The sequence below is a fragment of the Malaya genurostris genome, chromosome 1 (genome assembly GCF_030247185.1).
Source record: "Malaya genurostris strain Urasoe2022 chromosome 1, Malgen_1.1, whole genome shotgun sequence".
Lineage (NCBI taxonomy): Eukaryota > Metazoa > Arthropoda > Insecta > Diptera > Culicidae > Malaya > Malaya genurostris.
In genome coordinates, this window is record NC_080570.1 from 95,919,853 (window position 1) to 95,946,863 (window position 27,011).

Here is a 27,011-nt window from a genome sequence, read left to right on the forward strand (position 1 = left end):
GGTGGCCGTACGAATCGACTTCGATTATACCGGTTCTCGGGTTCCGGTGCCGGAAGTGCATATAATAGTGAACCCATTTCGTTCTCTTAAGGATGGCTTACGCAATCAAAGCACTGTTTTATTCTGTATGTTATGCATAAGCAATCACTTGGTTTCTTTCAAAAATCGAAGAGAAAATTTTTGAATGGAATACCACAATATTATATGTACATGAGAAAGGCATCATTACACCACTAGGTGGATTAAATCAGGTTTTTTAAAATAATGACGAAAAATGACAGAGCCTGCAAAAAAATATTATATTAGTGATTTTCAGAAAATCAGTAAAAATTTCCAATAAAAAATCTTCCATATCGAATAGACTTTGAAAATTTAAAATCGATTTACAAAAATAAACATATTTTATTTTAATAAAAACTAATTTTACAGTGTTTTTTTATCGAAAACTTATCCGAAATGGTTATCCGATATTTGCAAAAAGTATCAGTAATGAACAAGAAAAAGTTTTAGTTTTTTCCTAAAACTGACCGCTTTACAATACAGGGACGGTTGGAAAGGAATATAAACTTGAGACAAAGTTTCGCTAAATTCGAAAGTGGTGTTATTTTTTATAAATCGACTTTAAATTTAGTAAACCGAGTTTTTTCAGTGTAGGATTCGAATAGACAAGCTTTGAGCAAAATCGTATTCGGAGTTGGCAGCATATAGACTTTATCACGAAAAACACTTTGTTCATTATATTTTTCCAAAATTGATCTAGAAATTGATCATATAGAACTATACATTTTTCCCATTTTTTTGCAAATAATTAAAGTAAAAAAAATGACAAATCCTACAAAAAATTGTTGTGCTGTTGATTTTCTCAAAATAAGTCTAAATTTTAAATGAAAATACTAAAAATATTACTAATTGAATATCGTACTGTCAACATTGATCTTACAAATTTGAAATCAAATTACAAAAAAAAGCGCCATTCTTTATTTGAATGGAATTCTATACCAACTTCGATATGTACGTTCCCTGCCAACCAGTGTTGGTGATTGCCGAAAATTTGACAGAAGCTGCTATATTGCTATCTATATTGTATACAACAAAATCCGATTTGGACAAGTTTTCCTAAAAAAATCTGTTTTCCTTGAAGGTTGGTAGGGAACTTTATCATCTATCTTGGGACACAATTTTATTCAAATCATAAATGGTTTTGTTTTCCAAATCGATTGTAATTTTTTTTCAGTGTAGGACTCAATAGGACTTCGTTCAGTAGACGGCGAATGACCTAAAATAGGTTAAAACCGAAATAAATAATTCTTTCAGTAGTTTTATTAAATTTAAATTAAAATTTTTTATTTAAATTTTTGAAAATCGTAAGCAACGGTAATTTTCTAACGAATTTTCACTTGTATGCTTTACACAGCTTCTTAATAAAAAGTTTATTTTAGCCTGAATTTCTGTTCTTAGTTTTAGATCTATATATTTCAATTTCGATCAGTTGTTATTAATAATGATCAAAATGTGTGTGTGTGTGTATGTGTGTGTGTGTGTGTGTGTGTGTATGTGTCAAATAACCTCACTAGGTTTTCTCGGAGATGGCTGAACCGATTTTGACAAACTAGGATTCAAATAAAAGGTCTCGTGGTCCCATACGGAATTCCTGAATTTTATCCGGATTCGACTTCCGGTTCCGGAATTATAGGGTAAAGTGTGATCAATATTGTACACCGTCACTTAAACCGGCGAAACAAAAAACGTGAAAATTTTTCTAAACTGGTCTCAAATCTACACAAATCGATAGTCATTATCAGTAGGCAACTAAACAAACCGATTCCGGCTATCCTGGTTCCCGGTATCCGGTTCCGGAAGTACCAGAAATAGTGGTCATATATACCAAAATGGATCTCACTCACTTTTCTCAGCGATGGTTTGACCAATTTCCACAAACTTAGATTCAAATGAAAGGTATTCCAGTCCCATATGGAATTCCTGAATTTCATCCGGATCCGACTTCCGGTTCCGGAATTATAGGGTAAAGTGTGTTCAATATTGTACACCGTCACTTAAACCGGCGAAACAAAAAACTTGAAAATTTTTCTAAACTGGTCTCAAAACTACATAAATCGATAGTCATTATCAGTAGGCAACTAAACAAACGATTCCGGCTATCCTGGTTTCCGGTATCCGGTTCCGGAAGTACCAGAAATAGTGGTCATATATACCAAAATGGATCTCACTCACTTTTCTCAGCGATGGTTTGACCAATTTCCACAAACTTAGATTCAAATGAAAGGTCTTCCAATCCCATATGGAATTCCTGAATTTCATCCGGATCCGACTTCCGGTTCCGAAAGTATAGGATAAAGTGTGTTCAATATTGTACACCGTCACTTAAGCCGGCGAAACAAAACACGTGAAAATTTTTCTGAACTGGTCTCAAAACTACACAAATCGATAGTCATTATCAGTAGGCAACTAAACAAACCGATTCCGGCTATCCCGGTATCCGGTTCCGGAAGTACCAGAAATAGTGGTTATATATACCAAAATGGATCTCACTCACTTTTCTCAGCAATGGTTTGACCGATTTCCACAAACTTAGATTCAAATGAAAGGTCTTCCAGTCTCATATGGAATTCCTGAATTTCATCCGGATTCGACTTCCGGTTCCGGAATTATAGGGTGCCTACTAAAAAAGTTTGTGTGTCATGTTAGTTGGTGGCCGTACGAATCGACTTCGATTATACCGGTTCTCGGGTTCCGGTGCCGGAAGTGCATATAATAGTGAACCCATTTCGTTCTCTTAAGGATGGCTTACGCAATCAAAGCACTGTTTTATTCTGTATGTTATGCATAAACAATCACTTGGTTTCTTTCAAAAATCGAAGAGAAAATTTTTGAATGGAATACCACAATATTATATGTACATGAGAAAGGCATCATTACACCACTAGGTGGATTAAATCAGGTTTTTTAAAATAATGACGAAAAATGACAGAGCCTGCAAAAAAATATTATATTAGTGATTTTCAGAAAATCAGTAAAAATTTCCAATAAAAAATCTTCCATATCGAATAGACTTTGAAAATTTAAAATCGATTTACAAAAATAAACATATTTTATTTTAATAAAAACTAATTTTACAGTGTTTTTTTATCGAAAACTTATCCGAAATGGTTATCCGATATTTGCAAAAAGTATCAGTAATGAACAAGAAAAAGTTTTAGTTTTTTCCTAAAACTGACCGCTTTACAATACAGGGACGGTTGGAAAGGAATATAAACTTGAGACAAAGTTTCGCTAAATTCGAAAGTGGTGTTATTTTTTATAAATCGACTTTAAATTTAGTAAACCGAGTTTTTTCAGTGTAGGATTCGAATAGACAAGCTTTGAGCAAAATCGTATTCGGAGTTGGCAGCATATAGACTTTATCACGAAAAACACTTTGTTCATTATATTTTTCCAAAATTGATCTAGAAATTGATCATATAGAACTATACATTTTTCCCATTTTTTTTCAAATAATTAAAGTAAAAAAAATGACAAATCCTACAAAAAATTGTTGTGCTGTTGATTTTCTCAAAATAAGTCTAAATTTTAAATGAAAATACTAAAAATATTACTAATTGAATATCGTACTGTCAACATTGATCTTACAAATTTGAAATCAAATTACAAAAAAAAGCGCCATTCTTTATTTGAATGGAATTCTATACCAACTTCGATATGTACGTTCCCTGCCAACCAGTGTTGGTGATTGCCGAAAATTTGACAGAAGCTGCTATATTGCTATCTATATTGTATACAACAAAATCCGATTTGGACAAGTTTTCCTAAAAAAATCTGTTTTCCTTGAAGGTTGGTAGGGAACTTTATCATCTATCTTGGGACACAATTTTATTCAAATCATAAATGGTTTTGTTTTCCAAATCGATTGTAATTTTTTTTCAGTGTAGGACTCAATAGGACTTCGTTCAGTAGACGGCGAATGACCTAAAATAGGTTAAAACCGAAATAAATAATTCTTTCAGTAGTTTTATTAAATTTAAATTAAAATTTTTTATTTAAATTTTTGAAAATCGTAAGCAACGGTAATTTTCTAACGAATTTTCACTTGTATGCTTTACACAGCTTCTTAATAAAAAGTTTATTTTAGCCTGAATTTCCTGACTTTAAAACAGCATTCTTAGTACGACGAATTAAAGTTTAAAATGCAAAAAGTGTAATACAGCAGAGGATAATAGGGAAGTATTGTATGCTTAGTAATTAAGTAAAATTGATGAGATACGAAGGTCTGAAAATCAAGTGGAAGCGATGTAATTAATGAAGACGATTAGTTGGCAGCTAATGAAGCAATTTTGCAATCAATGAAAATTAAATAGTGCTTTTACCATTTGTAAATGCTTACCTAATCGCTTTTTTGGATCATGCTTGAATACACACTGTTCCGACCATTCTTGTGCCTTCGATGCCAGCTCGTCGTCCCATTGCTGGAAGAAGCGAACATGAAATGAAACGAAAGTCAAAATGCATTATCAAGGAAAAATACCGCCGCCGTTAGAGACTGTTACAACCCGCTCTACCATTGCTCACAGTGGGGTTGGAAATTAAAAGTCCATGTCCATGGTGCTGCTATCTTACCATTTCCAGCATATTTTCTGCTCCAGGTTGCCCAGGTATAAGTCCCTGTGCCACAGCCTGTCGCAATTTGTTGTGCTCTTCCAGTATATCATACTTATCGGACGGTTCCAGGCCGGACTCTGCAATGGTAAAGAGACAAAAAGATTGAACAAAAATTACCATAATTTAAAATCGAGTTTTAACGTTCGCATTGATCATGAATATCCTTAAAGTAACTATCGTCTCACGATGATGAAAATAGTTTTTGTTTGCATTATTCACTCAAACAAAATGGCAAAAAAATTGAATTCTGTGCAGGAACAGACTTACATGTTTAACACGTCGGTCAACAAGGTCCCGATCTGATTGACAGATGGCATCATATGTCATCTGTCTAAATGTTCTAACATTTGTGTCATTGATTTGTTAATTATTGTGCTATCAGTGAAGCTACTTTTTAAAATTAGAAGCAATGGAGATCTGATATAGACCAAAAGGTCTGCGCCATAAAAAGCGAGAGAAAAAAAAGCAATGGAGATATAAGAATTTCTTGTGTTTATAAAGCTTGTTGAAGGGAACACTCGTCACGGGCGCAAAGCTTTTAGGGGGGCGGCAAACGAATCCTTGGGACCTTTTTTTTGTTCGTCCAATCGATGCCCACGGAGATGGAGTTCAGAATTTTCTTTCCCACTAAACCAACGATGGCGACAAATCTTATTTTTCCCCGGACTATATTTCCTCGGTACGCCACTGATATGTTTTTAATGAAAAAATACTGTTCAAGCAAAGAAATGATTTGATAAGCATTATCCGGGCACTGTTCTAAGCAAACCAACAACTAATGATTAATATGCTGAATTTCAAAGTGGTCAGACAAACACCGTTGATGTCCCAACGCTTTAGTCTCTGGTCTAGTTTGTTGTTCCGGACTTAAAAGTTCATTCCTTCATTAATTCATTAGTTCATCATATAAAACCGATAAGTGAATTTCTGAACACTTGAGTATGGAACAGTCGGTAGCATGCCGTTCGTAGTCAAAAACCGCTTCAAGGACAGCGCTGCGTGTGCATTGTCGCGATGGAAAAAAGGGGTCCCCTGTGCGTCAAAGATCCGAATAAACTCCTTTGAATTGAACTCCGTAACCAGTGTTGGAAAAATCATGATCAGAAAAAGTTCATTTCATTATCACTCGTGAATAAATCAGTTTTTCTGAAAAAAAAACACAGTTACACCTCGGAGATTTTCATTCATGAAACTGGCATTCACAAAATTCTGAACCTCAAAGTTTGCATTTCTCATATCAACGAAACTGGAAGACGAATTATCATCCGAAGAAATATCACTAAAGAGATTATCGAAATGGCGAAGAGTCGCCAATGATATTTCGATGCTGAATTTCTACTACTCTTCAGTTCGACACCGAAGTGATTCGCGCAAGACTTAATTATATTTTCATGAATAAAAAAAATTTCGACTGAATAATTTCAATATGATCAGTATCTAACGGGGAAACAGGTAAAACAATTTCCCGGTTAGGAGTTAGCTACGGGTTCGAGTCCCGTCTCTGCGGTAACATTTTCGCGGTTTTCATTACATCATTGTGTTCATATGTCAGTTTTCCAATCTGTATCCCCGTTAGATACTGATCATATTAAAACTAGCTCAAGACGGCTCTACGTCTTAACAAAGACTAAAACAAATCGTTGAATAATTTCGCCTCCCAGGTGAATAATAATAACTGCGATATTTTCGATGGACGAAGGGTGCTCAATTTTTTTTCACATTCCATATAGAGATTATAGCGACGAAAGGCTGTTTCAATTCCAGTAGTTCGATTACACAGAACTATTTAGATTAAACCAAATAAAACGCTACTTAGCATGTCTCGAACACACAGCAGGTGCAGCGTTTTAATGGTGCGTTTGAATTGGCGTAGCGATAACCTGCGCTCCTTTTACTTCTGCGTATCATATTCAAGCTGAATCGGGTAATATTTTTTAATCTGCTGCATAACTTGTTTGTGATTGGTTTTATTAGGGGCTGTCCATGAAAGACGTCACGTTTTTTTTTCACGATTTTTGACTCCCCATCCCCCCTTTGTCACAAATTGTCACAGAAGCAAAGACCCCCTACCCCCCCTATGTCACATGTCACGAATTCAAAATAAATAAAATCTCAAATCTCAATACATAGTCAATATGTATGATAAACCATACAAATATGAGGGAAAAATCGATTTATTACATGCTGTCATTAGATTAAAAAATAATCCTAAAACTACAAAATCATCGGAATTATTTTATTAATATCAATTATATAAATTATCAAAAGTATTTGGTTGGAATAGATGAAACATTTAAATCATCTGTTTTATTCCTCCTAGGAGTACACAGATATATTATTGTTTTAGTAAAAGAATAATATTTCTTTAGTGTAACATACAGGGCTGAGAAAATAAAGACTAAAATCTCATCAAAACGAGATCACTGCCGGTGAAGCTTTTCATGATCAGTTGATCAGTGAATTTTAAATCACATCGATCAATATTGGTACTGATATTCCGTCACACAATGGGTAGTGATTTTGAGCTAAAATGATTCTTGATTTATGTAAGTTCAATCATTGGATGATTTGATAAGCTTTGATGTTGTCTGTTGAAACAGAAAGGCAAAATTCCACAAAAGGAATGTAATGCCAAGACTTTGCTTTGATGTTGGTGGAGGAAAATCACATATGATCTAGATAAGACATGACATGATCTACGTCTGAAATCGTTGATCTCCCGCCCTTTTTTAAATGGAGTACAATTGAATAAACTGCATCAGAATCAAATAAGAGAAATTCTTACGATATACTATTATCAATGCTAGAAAATCAAATTACTGAAAAAATTGTCAGTGTATAACTTAAGTTAAACCGTTTGAAAGCATCTTTTTCTTTTTTACTCATATTAAGAAAAAAAAATTAATTTCGCTAATTTACACGCTCCTCCGTTCACTTTTGCTAATCACAACAGAAATGATTTCCTGCATCATTCATTTCCGAATTTACAAGAAGAAGCTTTTACATCAACAAGTACACATTTCCCTATAGAATGTAAACGTTTATTGTGGAGATTTTTTCAGGAAATAGGGCAAAGCAGTGATATAATAAGGTATTTCAAAAATGCGCTCATTGAAAATATTGGATGTCACATACCAAAAACCTCCCCCCCTTCCCCCTGTCGCAAAAGGTCACGTTTTAGTAAACACCCCCCTCCCCCTTGCGGTGTGACGTCTTTTATGGACAGCCCCTTACTACTTTACGACTATTAGGGGAAGGTGCTCGGTTGCCGGCACCCCACCGTAATTTTTGACAGAAAGCAGATAGTGTCATTCCGGCAAATGTCTTGTGTGTGTAATAGCAGCACGATCTGTTTGTGCCGAGTTGCAAAGCAATCAGTCGCTTGTACTTTTTGTTGCGTTCAAAATAAATTTTAATTGCGTGAATATTAACACAAAAGTTTTTTCTGACTTTTTTATAGTATCATGAATTGAAGAGCATCAATCGGAAAGGTGAGTGAATTCAATATTCATGAGATGAAATCGATCTATTTCGTGATTTAATACCGGATGCGACCAAAGACTTTTTTTGTCATTTTCAAAATGTCTTCCGATTTCATACAACAGATGCTTCGGGTAAGAAAAAACGAGGAAGACCAGCCAAATCAAAGGCGCCACCATACAAATATTCGACTGTATTATTTCTGTTTTTATTTTGAATAACTGCTGTCTTATCTTATCTTTTTTCCATTTTAAGCGATATTTCTTGGGGTGCCGGTAACCGAACACCGTTTTTTTAATATGGCCAATATTTATCGGTTTAATAAATTGCTAACATTTTTTTTTTAATCAAATGAATCAACTTAGTTTCTTAATCAGTTTTTAGCCAGGAACTTTAGTTCTGCATTGATGTATAGATGTCCGCATAATGTGCACTAAGTCAGAAGATATGAGCTTAAAATAAAAGAGGTGCCGGTAACCGAACACCCTCCCATATTAATCACAGCACTTGCTGCGTTTATTGATCATATTACTCCATATATCACACAGAGAAAGATGTTGTAAAAATATTTAAATTTTTGTTTCACACAACGATTTTTTTCGATGACAAAAGAAAATCTGGTTTGATGTAGCAAATATTGCTGCCTGAAACTATCAGGTGTACAAGTTTGCTTCCGCCGTTTTCCGATAGGTGGCTGTACCGGCTGAGGCTGGTCAAAATACATAAATGATAATGCCTTTAAAGTGAGTGTGTACTGTGCCTAACGAATTGTCATCACCGTTTCAGTGACAGTTGTTCTTGTATTATTCACGCTCGAAAATGTCTGTTTATGTGCCCAATTCTCGCCATTTGCGGAAGTTTTACTTTTCTGTTACAATTTGAAAAAAATTGCAGCTGAAGCGCATCGAATGCTCTCATAAACTTACGGTGATGCTGCTTTGAGTAAAAGAACTTATCGGGAGTGGTTTCAACGTTTTAAAAATGGTGATCTCGATGTCAAAGACAAACATGGTCAAAGATGAACAACTAGAAGCATTGCTTGATGAAGATTCGTGCCAAACCCAAGAAGAGCTTGCCAAATCTTTAGAAGTGAGTCAGCAAGCAACGTCTCAAGGCCCTGGGCATGATTCAGAAAGAAGAAAACCGAGGGACATCGAGTGCCGTCTATATATTTTTTTTTAAGATATTTTATTCAGGCCTATTTGCGTACAAGCTTTACGTGGCCGATTTAGCTGAGTTTTTAAATAAAACATTTTTTTTTGTATTGGATCTCGTTGTCACCCTTTTTCTAGGGGGAGAGGAGCTTCCATTTACCTCCTGCGAGGATTGAGGGGCACTTCGTTCGTGGTTCGTCTCGTCATCCATTGCCGCATCGGTGGTATTGTTGTTGATTTCGTTGCTGGTTGCTGTAGATGCGCTTTGTTGTACATTGTTTGCAGTTGCTGGTTGGTTGGATGGTAAGCTGTTAACTGCAGCTGGTGTACTTTGTTCTATAGGGGATACGTTGGATGGTTTCGTTGAAGAGGATGCTTCACTGTTGTTGGTGACTGTCACAGGTGTACTGGGGTTGCTTGGGGTTAATGTGAAGGAAGCACCGTTGTCCTTTGGTATAGTTGTCTCCTTGTCCGGTTTATCACATGGCTTACCGTAGTGAACAGCTTTTTGGCAATATTGACATGTGGCCATCTGGTTGTCATAGGTAACAAGTGATTTGCACGGTATTCTTGTATCCTGACCGAATGTCACATAAGAAGGTATAGGCCTCCTCAAGCGCATGCGTAACAAACGTACGCCATTTAGAATACCGGGGAAAAATTCCTCCACTTTTCATCTTCGATAGAGAGAATCTCTCCGTATTGGGACATAGTTTTGCGAATATAAGAACCGTTGACGCTTGAGGGAAGATCATGCACACGCACTTCTATAGCACTATCTTCCATATATACTGAAATGTTGTACTTGATATTTTCATGCTCCACATAGTGCACATTATTATTGTCTTTAGCGAATTGAATTGCATCCAACTCTTTATAGAACTGGATATAAACAACATTATTGGTCTTATTGCATTGGAGTAAATGCACACGTTTAATGTCAAGATGCATTTGCTCCTTAAGCAAACCATCAAGTTCTCGTATCGAAGGTCGAATTTTGCACTGTCTGAAGTCAACAATAATTGTATTCTTTCGTACCGACGGTAGCTTCTGTTCGTTTGGTTCACTCATTTTCGAGGTCTATTGTTCACTACACAATACTGTACTTGGTTTCTTCTGTCCCCAACGTAAGCGGTTTTGTTTGTCGACTGACTTGGATGAGATGTAAACCCGAACTGTGTGCCGTCTATTTGTATGTGAGCAACTGCTTCAAACACAAAATCGTAAGAGGTTTTAACATCGAATCGTAACCTGTGATGAAGAGTGGGTTCGATACGATAATCCTAAACGCGGAAAATCATGGGGAAAGCCCGGGAATTCTACTTCGTCGAAGGCAAAACCGAATATTCACGGTGCCAAGGTTATGATTTGTATTTGGTGGGATCAGCTCGGTTGGATTTACTACGAGCTCTTAAAACCGGGTGAAACCATCACAGAAGATCGCTACCGAACGCAACTGATGCGCCTTAGTCGCGCGCTGAAAGAAAAGCGGCCACAGTATCAAGAGCGACATGGCAAAGTCATCCTCCAACACGACAATGCTCGGCCTCACGTCGCAAAAGTGGTCAAAAAGTACCTGGAAACACTGAAATGGGAAGTCTTGCCCCACCCGCCGTATTCCCCAGATGTCGCCAGTTCTGACTTCCACCTATTCCGTTCAATGGCACACGGCCTGGCAGATCAACATTTTCAATCCTTCGAAGAGATGGAAAAATGGATTGCTTCATGGATAGCATCAAAAGAGGACTCCATTTTTCGAGCCGGGATCCGAAAATTGCCGAAAAGATGGGAGAAAGTTGTCGCTAGCGACGGACAATACTTTGAATAATACATCTGTAAGCACTTTTTCGTAATCAAGATTTTAATTTTGGAAAAAAAAACGCGGAAGCAAATTTGTACACCAGATACAAAGCATGATAAATTATTTTTCTCGGTGGATTAGTTTGTATCGATTTTTTTAAGATAATTTAAACAACGAATATTTTAGTTGTGCGTTCCAGGCAATTTTTTGATAAACGATATCGCAGTGAATTCAATTTGAAAAATTAGCTTTAAATCAACGAACTCTAGTTAAAGTAATTTTGCATACGACTTTTATTTCGAATTATATTTGTTTTCAAATTCTCACAAACCAAGATTTTAATTTATATTGTAAACTTTAAAGATATTTAGTCCTTTTGTCGCGAGATGATCGAATTATTGGCATACCATAATCAAGCTGTGGTATTTTAATGAGTAGGATTCGGTGTTTCATCAGTCAGGTCAAAACCATTCCAAGCCCATTGAACATTTTAAAAAGGGTTCAATTTTTGTTCATAGTCTAATTTATCCATCATGTATTCTGAAAAGGGTTGAGATATGATGGCTATGAAAAACTCATTTCCCAAAAATCTTCCGTTCGAGAATCATATCAGATATATTCAATGTGCGAACTTTTTTATTAAATATCCTCGAGAAGAATGTTCGCTAGTGAACTTGTGATGATTTGTGACTGATTTTGTGCCATGTGAAATCAGTTTCAGTGAGAATCGCGTTTGCAAAAAATCAGGACTGAACTTTTCTTGAGTGAGTTTTCTGATCGATGATTTTTGTGTCAGAAAATCACTTGCGAAATTTCGATTTTTTCCCAACACTGTCCATGTCAATGCAGGTATCCACGAATACGTTTCAATCAAACTCGCTTCCCAGTTCGACTTTTCATACAAGTTATGAATAGTTCAAGCTGTACACAAGTTAGTCACTGGGTATCGAATTCTCTACGCAATTCGTCTTTTCAAGAAAGCATGATTCCGCACCACGTCTGCTTCAAATGATGGGAAGAATCTAGGACAGGACCTGAAAATTGTTAATCCACTTTTAGGACCAATTTCGGACCAGCTCGTGATTGGTTGAAATTGACATAAGCTTGTTGAAATCAATATTACTGCAGGGTGGTAGAAAAAGTGTTATCAGTATCGTCGGTAACAATGTAGCTTGATATTGGATATTTTATTTTTCGGGTCATCTTTTCAAAATTATTAATTTCAATAGGATTTAAGTTCAATTTGTTTTTAAGTCCTGTCAATGCGGAAAGTATACGAGTACATTTAACAATCACTGGATGATACAAAGAGAAAGCCTGAAATCACAAAGTGTGATATGGACGAAAATATTGATTATTTTGGTTGAGAATAGCACCGAATCTTTGGATACTTCTGTATGTTATTATTTTTCTCAAATAAAATATGTTGAATACTTTAGTTAATAAAGCTGCAAAAAGTAATTACCCAAAATTGAGTGTTTTAGAAAAAATTTATTAAGCTGTTTCAACTCAACGTTTTCTTCAATACAAACATCTGATCAAAATGAATCCAGAGGTATATTTTTGACCGATATAACATTTGTCTAAGTGTTTTCAAATGATAAATAATTGCATGTTATAAGGGGAGAAAGTTTTCAGAATGAATAATTATCTCTACTGCCAACAGTGATCGCGAGGCATTTATTATTTACAGCAGGGAGCAACCGGAATAAGAAAAGAAAAATTTTTCTGGAAAAAGAAGCTAGTTGTCTGGTCCTGTCCTAGGGAAGAATGATCGCCCAGGTATTGACTTTTAAATACTTTTGACTAGTCTGGTTCGATTACAAATTCAGGTGTGGATACATTAAATATCTGACAACAAAATGCCAACAAAGTGTGAATATTCTCCGAACATCTCGGTGGAATAATTTTAGTTCCGCTGCAATCAATATTATCAGGTACTGCAACAATTGTGTATTAATAACTTCGAATGGTAAGTTGAGCTTTTATCCCAAAACAAAATTCAAGTTAGCATACTTTAACCACATATCACCCAGTAGCGTAACAGCGTCGGAGAGGGCCTGTGTTAATTTGTGGGAAGGAGTCCTTTGGAAAATTTATACAACACTGCTTTTCATAAAATGTCCGATTCTCTGTGATGTTCATGAAAAAACGACCTCAGAGTTGGACCTGCAGGCAAATGAACGCATTTGTGAAACTATTTCTCTCTCACTCTTCCTTTCTTAAGATCACTCAGTTGCCAATGTAAAAGTGCGATTGGCAATGGATAAGGACATCTAGAAGTGTTAGTTGATAAACTTTGAAAGCCCGGGATATGTCCCAGCCCCCGGTAGTTACGTCACTAACTCTGGTATCCCCGGTATAACAAATGCTTCATAAGGATTCTTAAGCATGAACCATGTTTCGCAATCATTACCACTTCAAAATAATCTGGTTCCCAGCACAATCAAGGCAACTGTTGCCAATTGTGAGGCTCCTGAGGGTAAACCAACCAGGTAATTGCTTGCAATGAATTCTATAGGGTATTCGTTAAAGGACTCTTGGCAGCTGGCGTACATTTTACCATAAATAAAATAAACGGTGGAGAATGGGTGCGTAAATGCTCCTAAAATGCATGTGCAAAGTTGCCTGCGCATTTAACACAACCACAGTAGCTAATGGAAAAAAGTATATCCGTTTCTCACTAGAAGCGCTGTTAGTGTCTCCGTACAATGGGAAATCTATGTTTATTTGATTTATGATTATACTTAGCATCATAAATCAAGTAAACCTAGATTTCTCACTGTACGGAGACACTGACAGCACCTCTAGTGAGAAACGGGTGTACTTTTTTCCATTAGCTACTGTGCTTGTGTTAAATGCGCAGGTAAATTTATGCATGTATTTTAGGAGTATTCACGCACCCATTTTCACCAGACGACGCCTCTGGTATCACGGATTGCTCAACTACATTTCAACTATTACTCTGGGGAATCTAGATGTATTTTATTTATGGTGACATGCTTCTTGCATATGTTAAACGGGAATCAGGGGCCGCATTATGTAACTCGAAACGAACGTTTTTTGCACGAAAAAGTCGAGAAATATAATAATGAATATATCCAAGGTTTGTGAACGAAGGTTTTCCTCAAATTACATTTAATTCTAAACAGAAAACTCAATTCTCAATCACTATATTTTTAGGAAAAAGCGTTGCCAGTCATCATTTTTTTTCAAAATTTCACGTGCGTAAATATGCTGCTGCAAATAGTAAGTATACGAAAAGTATTGGAATTCCAAAACAGGAAAGAGACGCTTTATTCATGTAGGACGTACAATGGCGTATCTAGAGGGGGGCGAAGGGCGCACTCGCCCCGGGCGTATCGTCATCTTTCCGGAGTTCGAAGTCAGCTTTGTTTTTTTTTTGGTCACTAAACCAACGATGGGGGCGGCAAAAATTTTTTATTTTACCCCGGGCGTTAAATTTTCTTCGGTGTGCCACTGGGGACGTATTATGTATTCTTACCAAACTTTATTACGTGGAAAAATGAATTCTTATCGACAAGATGAATGCTACATCTGACAGAAGCAGTGGCAGTGAAAAGATGTAGTGCCTTCTGCATTGAGCCTCAATATGGTTCAACTGCACAAAATTACTAACTAACTTATTGTCGATAGCGGGCGACAGCAGACAGGAATATTAAAAAGGTGAATTTACATTTTTAATGACAGTTTAAAAAATCTACTTTATGCCTCATAGCTGCCTTACTGAGTGGTTTCCTCCAAAGGTATTTTCTTATATACATCTTTCCTGGCAGGCCGTTGACTCGCAGGTGGTACATTTTCCCCCAGCGTTTTATTTATTACTGTCCTTTGAAGGGGAACATACAACTTGAAGTGCGAAAAAGCACAAATATATGAAATTTATTTCAGGAATTTCATACGAACTACTACGATTTCTTTGAGAATGAAAGTGCTCTGAACCTGTTTTGACAGTTGATTTTTTCAAAACGGATTATTTCGGTTTTTCGTAAATATTGTTGCTGCTGTTTGTTCCGATTATAGAAGTTTTAACCTTAGGGTCATTCGCCTCTAAGAGCTAGAAAAACTTTCTAACCCTATGTGCGGGGTTGGGAATCGAACCCAGGCGGGTTTTTCGTAAACGTCTTTATTTGACGAAAAGCGGAAAAATTTATCCGAAAGTAGAGAATTTCCGATTTGAACTGATTCTCCGACTAAAAAAAAGCTTTCTAAAAATACGAAGTTGAAATTTATACAAAATTTAAATAATAATATCTGCGGATGCGAGGTGTTTGAGCAAAAGTGTTCATTATGTTTTTGTTACTTCTATTTTTTTTCCATTAAATTTTCAACATATTGCACATTTCATAAAACTGAGGTGTTAGAATGAATGAATACCAAAACAAAAAGATCTCTGTTTATTAGAAGATTTTACCAACCAGTTTTAGATAACCCGTTTCTTTCTGCAATCGATTTTTTTTCGAAGCTCAAAAGTCGGTTTTCACAGTGAATACAGTCAATGTCAAAATTAAAGGGAATGGTACTAGATGGCCATAAAATGCCATGAAGATTAGTACTGAGCAAAATAATCATAGTTTTTGTAAGATTTTGCGCATGAAAAAGATGTTCTGCCACTGGATGCCGCACTTGCATACTCAGGATTGAAACGATGAACGCGAGTACACATCGGAAGCATGTCCGTAAATATTTTAATGCAGGTTTGAAGAAGTCTGTAAACTCGAAAAAAAGTCAAATAAAGATGTAAAGAATTTGTGTAGTGAACACAAAAAAGACCGCGTCAATTTCAAAAGTCTGTAAATTTTTACAAAAGTCTACAAAAAAGATGATTTTAAAAAGCCTACAAAAAAGTCTGCAACTGAAATATGTCTGCAGCTTATTTTATAAATCTGCTGATTTACAAACAAATCTGCTGGTCTGGCATCTCTGAACCAGACACGGAAGATGACTCGCTTAAAATAAATAGAATTAAATGGGATTGTAAGGCACTTCATTTGAATATAAATTTATTAAAATCTGCTCGACTATCTGTTCGACAAATAATCAACAAATTTTGCAAACTAGAAGATCTTCAATAGTTTCAAAATATTTGCTCTTTTTTACATCGTGAACACATAAGAACATCCTTTTTACATAGAAACACACCCTTAAAATTGGAGGTTATAATACTCATCACCCAGTTTTTCCGGAACCAGAAGTCGAAGCCGAACTATGGAATTATATGATAAAAGAAATGTAAAAAAACGATCCCTTCTCTTTGACACATATAACTTCTTGCTTCAATCCCTGATTGTCCAATTCAAAAACTGTTCAAAAAAATCCTAAAGACACAAGAATCATCAGTTAGATGCATTATATCTTATTTGTGGGCCAGTTCAGAAACGAAATCCTGGGTACGGGCCTGTGTAGAAATGTTTCCTTTATTCCAGGAATGTAGGAATATAGAAATCTTACACATTTGCTGGAATTGATAGAAAGTTTCAAGAATACCGATTCGGCTTTGTTTGGTCGATTACGTGTCTCTGCAGCATTTCATTTCTTTCCATAACCATGTAATTTTTCTTATTTATTATTAATCAATTCGTTTGTTTTCTTTTGGAAATAGATTCAAAGCACTGGGCACACGGTACGGCTTTTGCTAAACAAACAAACATGTGATGTACGATTCAGAGTATCTAGCTGATCTAGAATTTTTTTTGGTTAAAAATTTAAAAATAAGTAACACAGTTGAATTCGTTAATGTGAAGAATTAAATGTAAATAAAAAACATTCTTCACTGACACCTTCTTAACTTTTCCCTCAAACAAGCACTAGTTTTTGTCGTTATATTTTCTTGAGAAGGACATTCTATGAAACGGTTTTAACACATCACTCAATAGGTCGTGTGACTGAAACATAGATGGCGCTATCATTGTCAAATCCATATGATGTTTATGATGTACCAACTTTCAAAAGACTATGTGTGAAATTTCATGAAGCTCCGTTAGTCATTTTCAGAACAATGGATTCAATGCGATTTCGTGTGTTAAAGCAGATCTGGACTAAACGATGGATGAGGAAGCAATTCGAAGTGTAACTCGTTCAATTTAACTTTCGTTGCCAAATTGCGATTTTAATTTTTTATGTAGAAAGTTCCTGAATGTAATCTGGATTCGACTTCCAGATACAGATAAATTGTAAATATTAAAATTAAAATAAATTAAATGTTTTCAGATCTCGTTAGTGGATGACCAAATAAACTTTCTTGGGTTATATCGGTTCCCATTAGCTGGATCCGAAATTACCGAAAATAGTGACCAACTCCCAAAAACCTGAATAAATTTCTCAGTATTCGATTATAACTTACGCTCGGTTAGTAAGTGTTACTGTATGAATTTATATGTACCAATTATCAAGTAGATTTCTTTTGAATAACGGACTTACACACTGAACCTTGTTCGCTAATTTTTGCATGTTTTGACGAGATTTGAACAGCCGAAATATCGAAAATTTTCATTCTACTAATATATCAGCAAAAATAAACATTTGTTGGCGGCAGCAGCACCTCAAGGTACCGCTGTGATGAAACATTATTTTTCCTAAAAAAACACCTACCGAGATTTGAGCAACTGAGATCGGTAATCCAATTTAAGTGTGTACAATATGATTCTCGATTCAAGTTGCAGTGCGAAACTGGTTTTAATTTTTTAATACTTTGAATTTCATGCTATTTAATTTACAAAATTACATTATTCTTATAAGATGTAAAATCACAAGATGTTTTCGAGATGCGTATGACATATAATATAGCAACATTACCTACATTGTGCATTATTCGCTAACCCAGTAGTTTGTTTGCTATTGTTTGATGTTTTCTTTCATAAATACGTTTATTTCATAGGCAATATACATAAGTTTTTATTCGCCGTGGCATTCACAATACATAGTACTTTCAACCTAACACATTTCGAATATCATATTAGTATGTTGGTATTCATTAGTTAATCTAAACATTATATTTATCAAGCGATTTGCTATTATAAGTTACATTAAATAAAATACATTTATTTTGTGCATAATCTTATAACTATTTCAGGTTTGTTTGTATCAGTTCATCACTTTTATTCAATATGGTAACTATTGGTTGAACTCATGTAATAGAAAGGAATCTAACATAAAGTAAAATTTAAATTGGATGTTTGTTGGGTTATTCCTGAAGAAAATTTGTTTGCAGTAATCGCTGCTAAAGTTTCGTCGTGAAGCAAATCCTAATCAAAGTCATTATGCTATGATAAAGAAAAGCACAGCACAATAGCTTTTCCCGGATGAATAAGAGGAAAAAATTGTTATGTTTTCATTTCGACATTACAAATAAGACTATTATTTCAACAAGGCTTCACATAGAATAGTTTCGCTTGATCGGTTGGCGTTCGTTAAATATTCGCATGAATTTTGTGTTGTTAATAACAAACAAACGACTTTAAAGAATGCCAGCATTCGATTGCTCGTTTATAACTAGATAAAGACTGTCCCAGAAAGTATGGACACACTTTGATTTCACTGTAAATAATTCACAAGTATTAGATATTCAAATTTTATTCAATATACTGCTCATATTAGACTACAACAACAGAATATTATTCTCAACATTTGCTACTTAGCCATTGTAGGCTAGCTGGCGCACCTTCTTGTCAACGTTCCTCATTAAATTCCGTACAGACTTCTTGACGATAAATTTTGACACTTTTTTCCAATCTTTTTCGAACTGTTGAATGGTTTCGGCTGCCGAGACATGTTTCCTAAGAAGTTGTGGGCAATTTGGTGGATTCATGTCTTTTGGGACGAAAGTGACATTTTTGGTAGTATACCATTCTACCGTTGATTTCGAGTAGTGGCAAGAAGCAAGATCTGACCAAAAGACAACAGGATCCTTGTGGCTTCGAATCATGGGTAGAAGTCGTTTTTGTAAACATTCCTTGATGTATATTTCGCTGTTCATTGAAGCAGTGGTGATGAAGGGTTTCAAAATCTTACCGCAGCTACAAATTGCTTGCCAGACCATAGCTTTCTTACCAAATTTTTCGACTTCAATCGATGTCTCGGACTGGTTTAACACTTGCCCTTCTCGCACCGTATAATATTGTGGTCCCGGAAATTATTTGTAATCGAGTTTCACGTAGGTTTCGTCGTCCATGATTATGCAGTTCAAATTTCCAGCAAGAATCGTATTGTACAGCTTTCGAACCCTCGGCCTGATCGATGCTCCTTGTTTCGGACTACGTTTTGGTTGTTTCGCATGAATTCGCATGAATTTTGTGTTGTTAATAACAAACAAACGACTTTAAAGAATGCCAGCATTCGATTGCTCGTTTATAACTAGATAAAGACTGTCCCAGAAAGTATGGACACACTTTGATTTCACTGTAAATAATTCACAAGTATTAGATATTCAAATTTTATTCAATATACTGCTCATATTAGACTACAACAACAGAATATTATTCTCAACATTTGCTACTTAGCCATTGTAGGCTAGCTGGCGCACCTTCTTGTCAACGTTCCTCATTAAATTCCGTACAGACTTCTTGACGATAAATTTTGACACTTTTTTCCAATCTTTTTCGAACGGTTGAATGGTTTCGGCTGCCGAGACATGTTTCCTAAGAAGTTGTGGGCAATTTGGTGGATTCATGTCTTTTGGGACGAAAGTGACATTTTTGGTAGTATACCATTCTACCGTTGATTTCGAGTAGTGGCAAGAAGCAAGATCTGACCAAAAGACAACAGGATCCTTGTGGCTTCGAATCATGGGTAGAAGTCGTTTTTGTAAACATTCCTTGATGTATATTTCGCTGTTCATTGAAGCAGTGGTGATGAAGGGTTTCAAAATCTCACCGCAGCTACAAATTGCTTGCCAGACCATAGCTTTCTTACCAAATTTTTCGACTTCAATCGATGTCTCGGACTGGTTTAACACTTGCCCTTCTCGCACCGTATAATATTGTGGTCCCGGAAATTATTTGTAATCGAGTTTCACGTAGGTTTCGTCGTCCATGATTATGCAGTTCAAATTTCCAGCAAGAATCGTATTGTACAGCTTTCGAACCCTCGGCCTGATCGATGCTCCTTGTTTCGGACTACGTTTTGGTTGTTTCTGCTTCTCATAGGTTCGAAAATTCAAACGTTCTTTAGCACGAAGAACATTTGACTTCGAAGTGTCCACTTTTTTGGCCACATCCCGAACCTTTTTTTCGACCCGCTTTCGGTTTATCCTCAAAGGTGTTATCCTCACCGAACTTCCTGATTGCATTTCGCATGGCTTTTTCACTTACTCCTTCCATTTTTGCTATCTTTCTCAGTAACAGTCCGCGTTCTATGCACCATTTGTACACAATTTTTCGACGTTGTTCTGCTGAAAGTCCACGCATTTCGAAACAAACTAATGAAAACGAATAAACAACTGCACAAGTGGTTAGAGAAAAGCGTAAACATCAGGACGCAGCCATAAAAATTGACAGATTCTGAACCATTGCGAAATGGCAGCGGTTTTTGGTTGCGTCCATACTTTTTGGGACAGTCTTTATTTATCGAGTGTTTATCAGCGATTTAAAATATTTCAAATAGTTTTAAAAGTCTGAATTTCATCTTCATTGCAGTAATACTGCAAATCTACTGAAAGTCTAAGTTGGAAGCTTAATCGTTTGACTGAGAGACTTCCAAACAAATTTCCACAAATATTTGTTCATCAAAACATTTTCAATCGCAGCTGTCATTTTCGTGGAAATCCAATCCCTTAAATTCGGTATCTCGTTTGTTCGGCGATTCAAATTACGATGATCGGAAATTTTCATTTTGTTCCGCGTAGCCGTTGGTATAAAGTGATTGACTTTTTGATTAGTTTAATTCGTTGTGGATCTGAATATTAAAAACCGCTTTGTATAGACTCGGATTTATTATTTCGGTAGTATAGGCAAACCAATCACCAAGAAAAGCGTTAGTTCCGTTCTGAGGCAGCTACTAGAAAAAATTAATAAAAATTTACTTTAGGTTAGCTAACTCAGGATACGAACTGAGCAGAATATCCATTCGTTCCGCTTCTGGTTCATTATGGGTAATTAAAATTTATTATACTCACTCAGCAGGATTCCTCCATTAAGGCAAGTTTGAGCACTTTCCCCGACCATGTTGCAAAATAAGATGACCGCCGGCAGAAGGCTCAATGCGCTTCGAATCTTATCACCGGGTGTTGCCATCACTCGTGCCTTATTATTCTTTCTTTTCACTTTCCTAATTGATGGCATAAAAACTTTTTCTTCCACGTACCGCTGTTGTGAGTTTTTTTTATGGAAATCGTTCGGGTTATGGAACAAAAACAGCTTGTCGTTTGTGATGGGTATGTCGTCAGCCGGAGTCAATTAAACCCCAAAGTTTTGAAAAATCCTGATTGCGTGATCTGAAAATGAAAGTAAAAAAGATGAACTGGTCATCATGGGAAAATCAACTGGGTTGAAAAAACAAATGAGAACTGATTTATCATCGATTTCAATTTTCATGCTGATATCTACTATAAATCAACGCTAAATAAATTCTGCATCGAGTGCAAGTCCGAATTGTTGCGGGAAAAATTCAATGTTAGGTGTGTGGTGGGATCAGATGGAAGTAGTGTACTAAGAGCTTCTTGAACCAGACTACACGGAAATGATTAATTTGAATAACGCATTAATTGAAAAACGGCCTGAATGGGCTTAAGGACACGAAAAAGTTATTCTGCAGCATGACAACGCTCCTCCACTCCTCCAGGTTGTCTAAGAAACAATTTTTACGTTTAATGGGGAACTTCTACTGCGAACGCTATATTCACTAGATCTGTCAGATCTAATTATCACCTCTTTTCATCGATACGACAGGCATTTGCTGAGCAACACTTCCAAGTTTTCGAGAATGTACGAAAATGGGCGAATGAAACGATGTCGATGAACGATTAAGTTTCTATCCTTTTCTATAGAAAGGTTAAAGAATAAGGATAAACCGACTTTCGATCGGAGCTCCGGAGAACCTTAGAGTTATGTAGCGTTCTGCTCGAGAAGATCGGAAAATGTCTATGTGTGTATGTTTATGTGCGCACCTTTCAAAATTTTTGCCGCTCAATTTTCTCGTAGATGGTTGAACCGGACAAATGATGAATTTTGAAAATCAAATGACTAACATTCCTGGTTCCAGGGATATATTGGTATAAGTAACGTAACCGACAAAACGCCCTTTTTTCTCCGATGACTGAACCGACAAACGTGGACTCAACAAACTTGGACTCGTTTGGACTCTTTTGCTATTGGTTTATTAAACAGTTCTAATAGCTGTCACTTATGGTTCCGGAGATATAATAGTATATGTGACGTAAACGACAAAACTCGATAGCGCGTCTCTCTTTCGAGATTAATATTGCATTGAAGATCTAGTTCGGAGATCATATGAATGACACTTCAAGTTTCAGAGTAATAATTGTTTTTGCCTTTCTCATATAGAAAGCCGAAGCAATCAAAGTGAAAACCGACTTTTAAACCGAGGCACGGAGAAATCAAAACAAATACATTCCATTAGCCGTATAATTTTTCAATCAGGCAGTTATGGTTAGATGATGACCAAATACGTTGATTTTGGGTAAACCGGATCATCGTCCCCGGTTCTGGAAGTACCGTGAAACTGGTTCAAAACTGTTTTAATTTATAGGTTATGCTAGTTGCTGACCAAATTAACCGATTTCAGCTATACCGGTTCCTAGCTCTCGGTTCCGGAAGTACCCGAAGTAGTATAGTGGTCGAAATCTTAAAAACGGAACTCTATTTTCTCTATTTTCTCAGAAACAGCAAAGGCGATTTTCACAAACTTAGACTTAAATGAAAGAGTCAACGTCTATAAAAATAGATTGCTTTTAACCTTTGTTTCAAATTGTGTTTAAACTTTTAAACCGTCATTTAGAGCAAAAATACTTTGAATACAAAATATTTCACCTTTATTCTTGAAAACTCGATTATTTTTTAAAAGAAAAATGACGTTTTAAACTACGATAGTTCGAAACTTTAACTGTTTCAACGGGTTTGAAAAAAACGTAGTATTCTACTTCCTTCTGACCTCACCACACACAAAGTATTGTATTTTTCTCAAAACGATTTTGTCTTGAAGTCGATGCCAATGGTTGTCCTGTCCCATGATTGTTTACTGTTCGGATTCTCAAAATATATCTGTTTATCGTCCGTCAGTTGCAATTCGATGCAAAAAAACTCAATCTTTCGTAGTGTTTGTGTCGAACCCATTTATCAATATTATCCTTTTTTCGCAAGACTCTCAGACGATCGAAACTGGCTTGCCGAATGACATTCCACAGCTCCGCCATCATTTGTCGTGCGTGCATCATATTCGTCCAATAATCTTCTAGTTTATTTATTTATTTATTTATTTGGAGCAGGAAAAAGCCCAATAGAGCTGAAATAACAATCTCTCACTCCAGCAGGCATAAAACCTCCTCATCGTTTATATCAACAGATTACAACAATCCAACAGATACATGTATGTACTTAATATTATTAATTAAAACTAACCCTAGCTAACTAACTCTATAGTAATTAGATGACACTAAACCCATCGGGTAAACGATGGTGATTTCGCATTAAAACTAGAGACGAAAAGAAATATGCTTTAAAAGGGAGGTAGAAGGAGGGAGTTGTGAACGAAACGGGTGAGGTTCGGCTATAGATCTAATTAGTGGTCGAAAAAGATTGTGGAAGACGGATAAAAAAAAAGGGCGAGCAAACGTGGTTAGAACCGACATATAGATCTAATTAGTGTTCGAAAAGATAGGAGAAGAACGATGAAGAGGAGATACAACAGGATTAGTTACAAAGAGCGAATTCATTAGTTTTAATGGAGATGGTGGAGTTTTAATGGAGATGGTGGAGAGAACGAAGGGGTGGTCGAGCGGAAAGAATTAACATTAGTATTATAACTGCAAAAATAAAGAATCATGGAATAATCGTTGTATCGCATTACGAGAGAGATGAAAATCAAATTCCTGTGAGAAACTGTTGAATAAACGGCACATACTGGAAAAGGGTTTATTATATCCGTAATTGGTTGTAGCATGCAGAGATGTCCATCTCCTCTGTGTGTCGAAGAGTAAGCAAAATTTCTCCCCACGCACTGACAACTTCAACGAGAGCTCTTCTCTTTTACACATATACACCACTGTGTTATAAAGTGTGCACGCATCATGAGTGCGTTTGTTTATTTCCTTTTACCTCTTCCACTGAATCGCACCAAAGTGCTAGAGCATTAGCTAATAAATTCTCTGAGGTGGATGCAGATACTTTCACAGAGGTGTACACGCCGGTGAGCACTCTGGTGTATGGTTTACGTAGAAGAAGCGTGGGGCACGCAAAATTAGCAAAATAAAACAATTTATCTCTATTAAATAAAGTTCACAGAAGTGTTCGCTCAACATCACGCGCCAGTGATCACTTGGGTCTATTTAGGCGAGAGCACGTGAGAGTGATTCGTGCGAAGAGAATGTTATTCTCTCGCACCAGCTTCTTTCAACACAAGCACGCACTCAAAATCTGTCTGTCTGGACACTGAGAAGAAGTGCGCTTTCCTCTTTGTGTGGAGTGGAGCAAATGTATCCGCAGTGTTTAATTGAAACCTGGTGTATCACTCTAGTGAAATGCCATCTCTGCTAGCATGGGGAATTCGTATAAATGAATGATAACGAAGACTTCGATTATGAATGTCAAAATTGATCAATTGTAGGAGATCAGGACTGTCAACACGTGAATGAATTAGATCAGCAATAAAGACAGCCTTGCAAACGTTCCTACATACAGACAGCGGATCCAGTTCAATAAGCCGACAGCGATCTTTGTAACTAGGAAGGTTAAATGGGTCCCTCCATGATAGATTGCGGAGTGCAAATCTAACGAATTTGCGTTGAACACTTTCGACACGATCAATGTCGATTTGATAATGAGGCGACCAAACGATAGCTGCGTATTCTAATGTTGATCGAACTAGCGCACAATAAAGAGTCTTCAGGCAGTGTATATTGGTGAAGTTCTTAGTGATCTGAAATATGAAGCCTAAGAGTTTACAAGCTTTCGAAATTACATAATCGACATGATTCTTGAAATCCAATTTGTGATCGAGAATAACACCTAAGTCCTTAACCCAGGATTCATGTTTGAGGACATTTTGCAAGAGATGATAGTCATATGTAATTATTGAGCGTTTTCGGGAAAAAGATATAGTGGAGCATTTGGAAGCGTTTAGTACCATCCTGTTATTGTGGCATCATTTGGCGAAAATGTCAAACTGAGCTTGCAGAAAACGTGCATCTTCTAGTTCCTTTATAGGATGATATAGTTTGAAGTCGTCAGCAAATGATAGTTTGAAACATTTCACGGAGAAATTGAGATCATTGAGGTAGAGTAAAAATAGAAACGGTCCTAAGTGCCTTCCTTGAGGTACTCCAGAACTAACAGTAAAAGGAACTGTTGTGAAGTTTCCTATTTTCACCGACATCTCACGACCAGTAAGATATGAACGCATCCAATCCAGTAAAGCGCCACTAAAGGCCAGTCTGTCGAGTTAAGCAATTGTTATTTGATGATTTATTTTATCGAATGCCGCTGAAAAATCTGTGTAGATAGCATCAACCTGTAGATGCGATTGTAGAGATCGGATGATAAAAGATGTGTAAACTACAAGGTTTGTAGATGTTGACCTCTTAGGCATGAACCGTGTTGAGTTTCAGATATGTAGTCCTTGCATTTGTGAGTTATGAAATCGAGAATAATTATTTCAAATAACTTGGACACAGCACATAGTGAAGCTATTCCACGGTAGTTCGTAATATCAGATTTGTTACCTTTCTTAAAAACCGGAAAAATATATGATTTCTTCCAGGGGTCTGGGAAAGTCCCCGCATTAAGGGAATCGTTGAACAATATAGTCAGTGGTGTTAAGAGTGAATTCAAGCATTTTTTTACCACTATCGAAGGAATGGCATCGGGTCCTGCGTTAGTAGAACTTTTTAGTTTCGAGCACGCCGTAATTATCATGGTCGAGGTAATAGGAGGATGAGCTTCAACAGGAGAACGGAGAGGTACGTTCACGATTGCCTCTGATACTTCGTCGCCACTAAGAACTTCATTGGAGAAAACGCTACTGAAGTGCCTTCGAAATAGATAGCAGGTTTCAAGTATGGTGGATGAGTGAACTTCACCAAGCGACATATGGGTAGGCATACCTATTTCCTTGCGCTGTTTGTTTACGTGATGCCAAAAACTTTTTGGGTTGTTGCTTAAGTTCTGTTGAACGCGGTTTAAGTGAGTATAATATAAAATTTTGTTTAGTCGTTTATATCGATTGGTAAGAAACATGTATAGAGACCTCAATTTGATTGATTGTTGTATGCTCATTTGAGATTTTGTATTTTGTTCACACGCAGGGTAGTTTAATTGGCAAAACAATTTCCCCGGATAGAAACTGGCTACGGGTTTGAGTCCCGTCTCTGTGCTAACATTTTCGCGGTTTTCATTACATAATTGCATTCGCATGTCATTTTTTAATCTGTTTCCTCTCTTAGATACTGATCAATTTTAAAACTACCTCACGGCGGTTTTACGTCCGTGTAGATTCTAAAACTTTGTTTCCTGTTTATTAAAACTACATTACATACCAAACAGCACCTTTTGTTTAACATTCAAAACTCAATTTCATCAAAATCTTGCACGCCGAATTGAAAATATTCAGAATATTATCATGCAGCGAAAAGTGAAAAGTAATTCGTTTTGATTTCCCACGAGAACTAGAGAAAACTGGAGGCTATTCGCCCATAAGTATTAGCCGCCGGCAGC

General features: G+C 36.4%; 1 protein-coding gene across 1 annotated transcript in view; it reads right to left on the reverse strand.

Annotated features, from left to right (window-relative positions):
• The window catches only part of LOC131425146 (uncharacterized), a 45,348-nt gene that overhangs the window by 10,067 nt on the left and 8,270 nt on the right, over positions 1-27,011 (reverse strand). The window contains 3 exon segments of the mRNA XM_058586770.1: positions 4,400-4,481; positions 4,633-4,751; positions 21,242-21,559. Of these exon segments, the coding sequence (XP_058442753.1) occupies positions 4,400-4,481; positions 4,633-4,751; positions 21,242-21,407 (367 nt within the window). The 5' untranslated portion in view covers positions 21,408-21,559.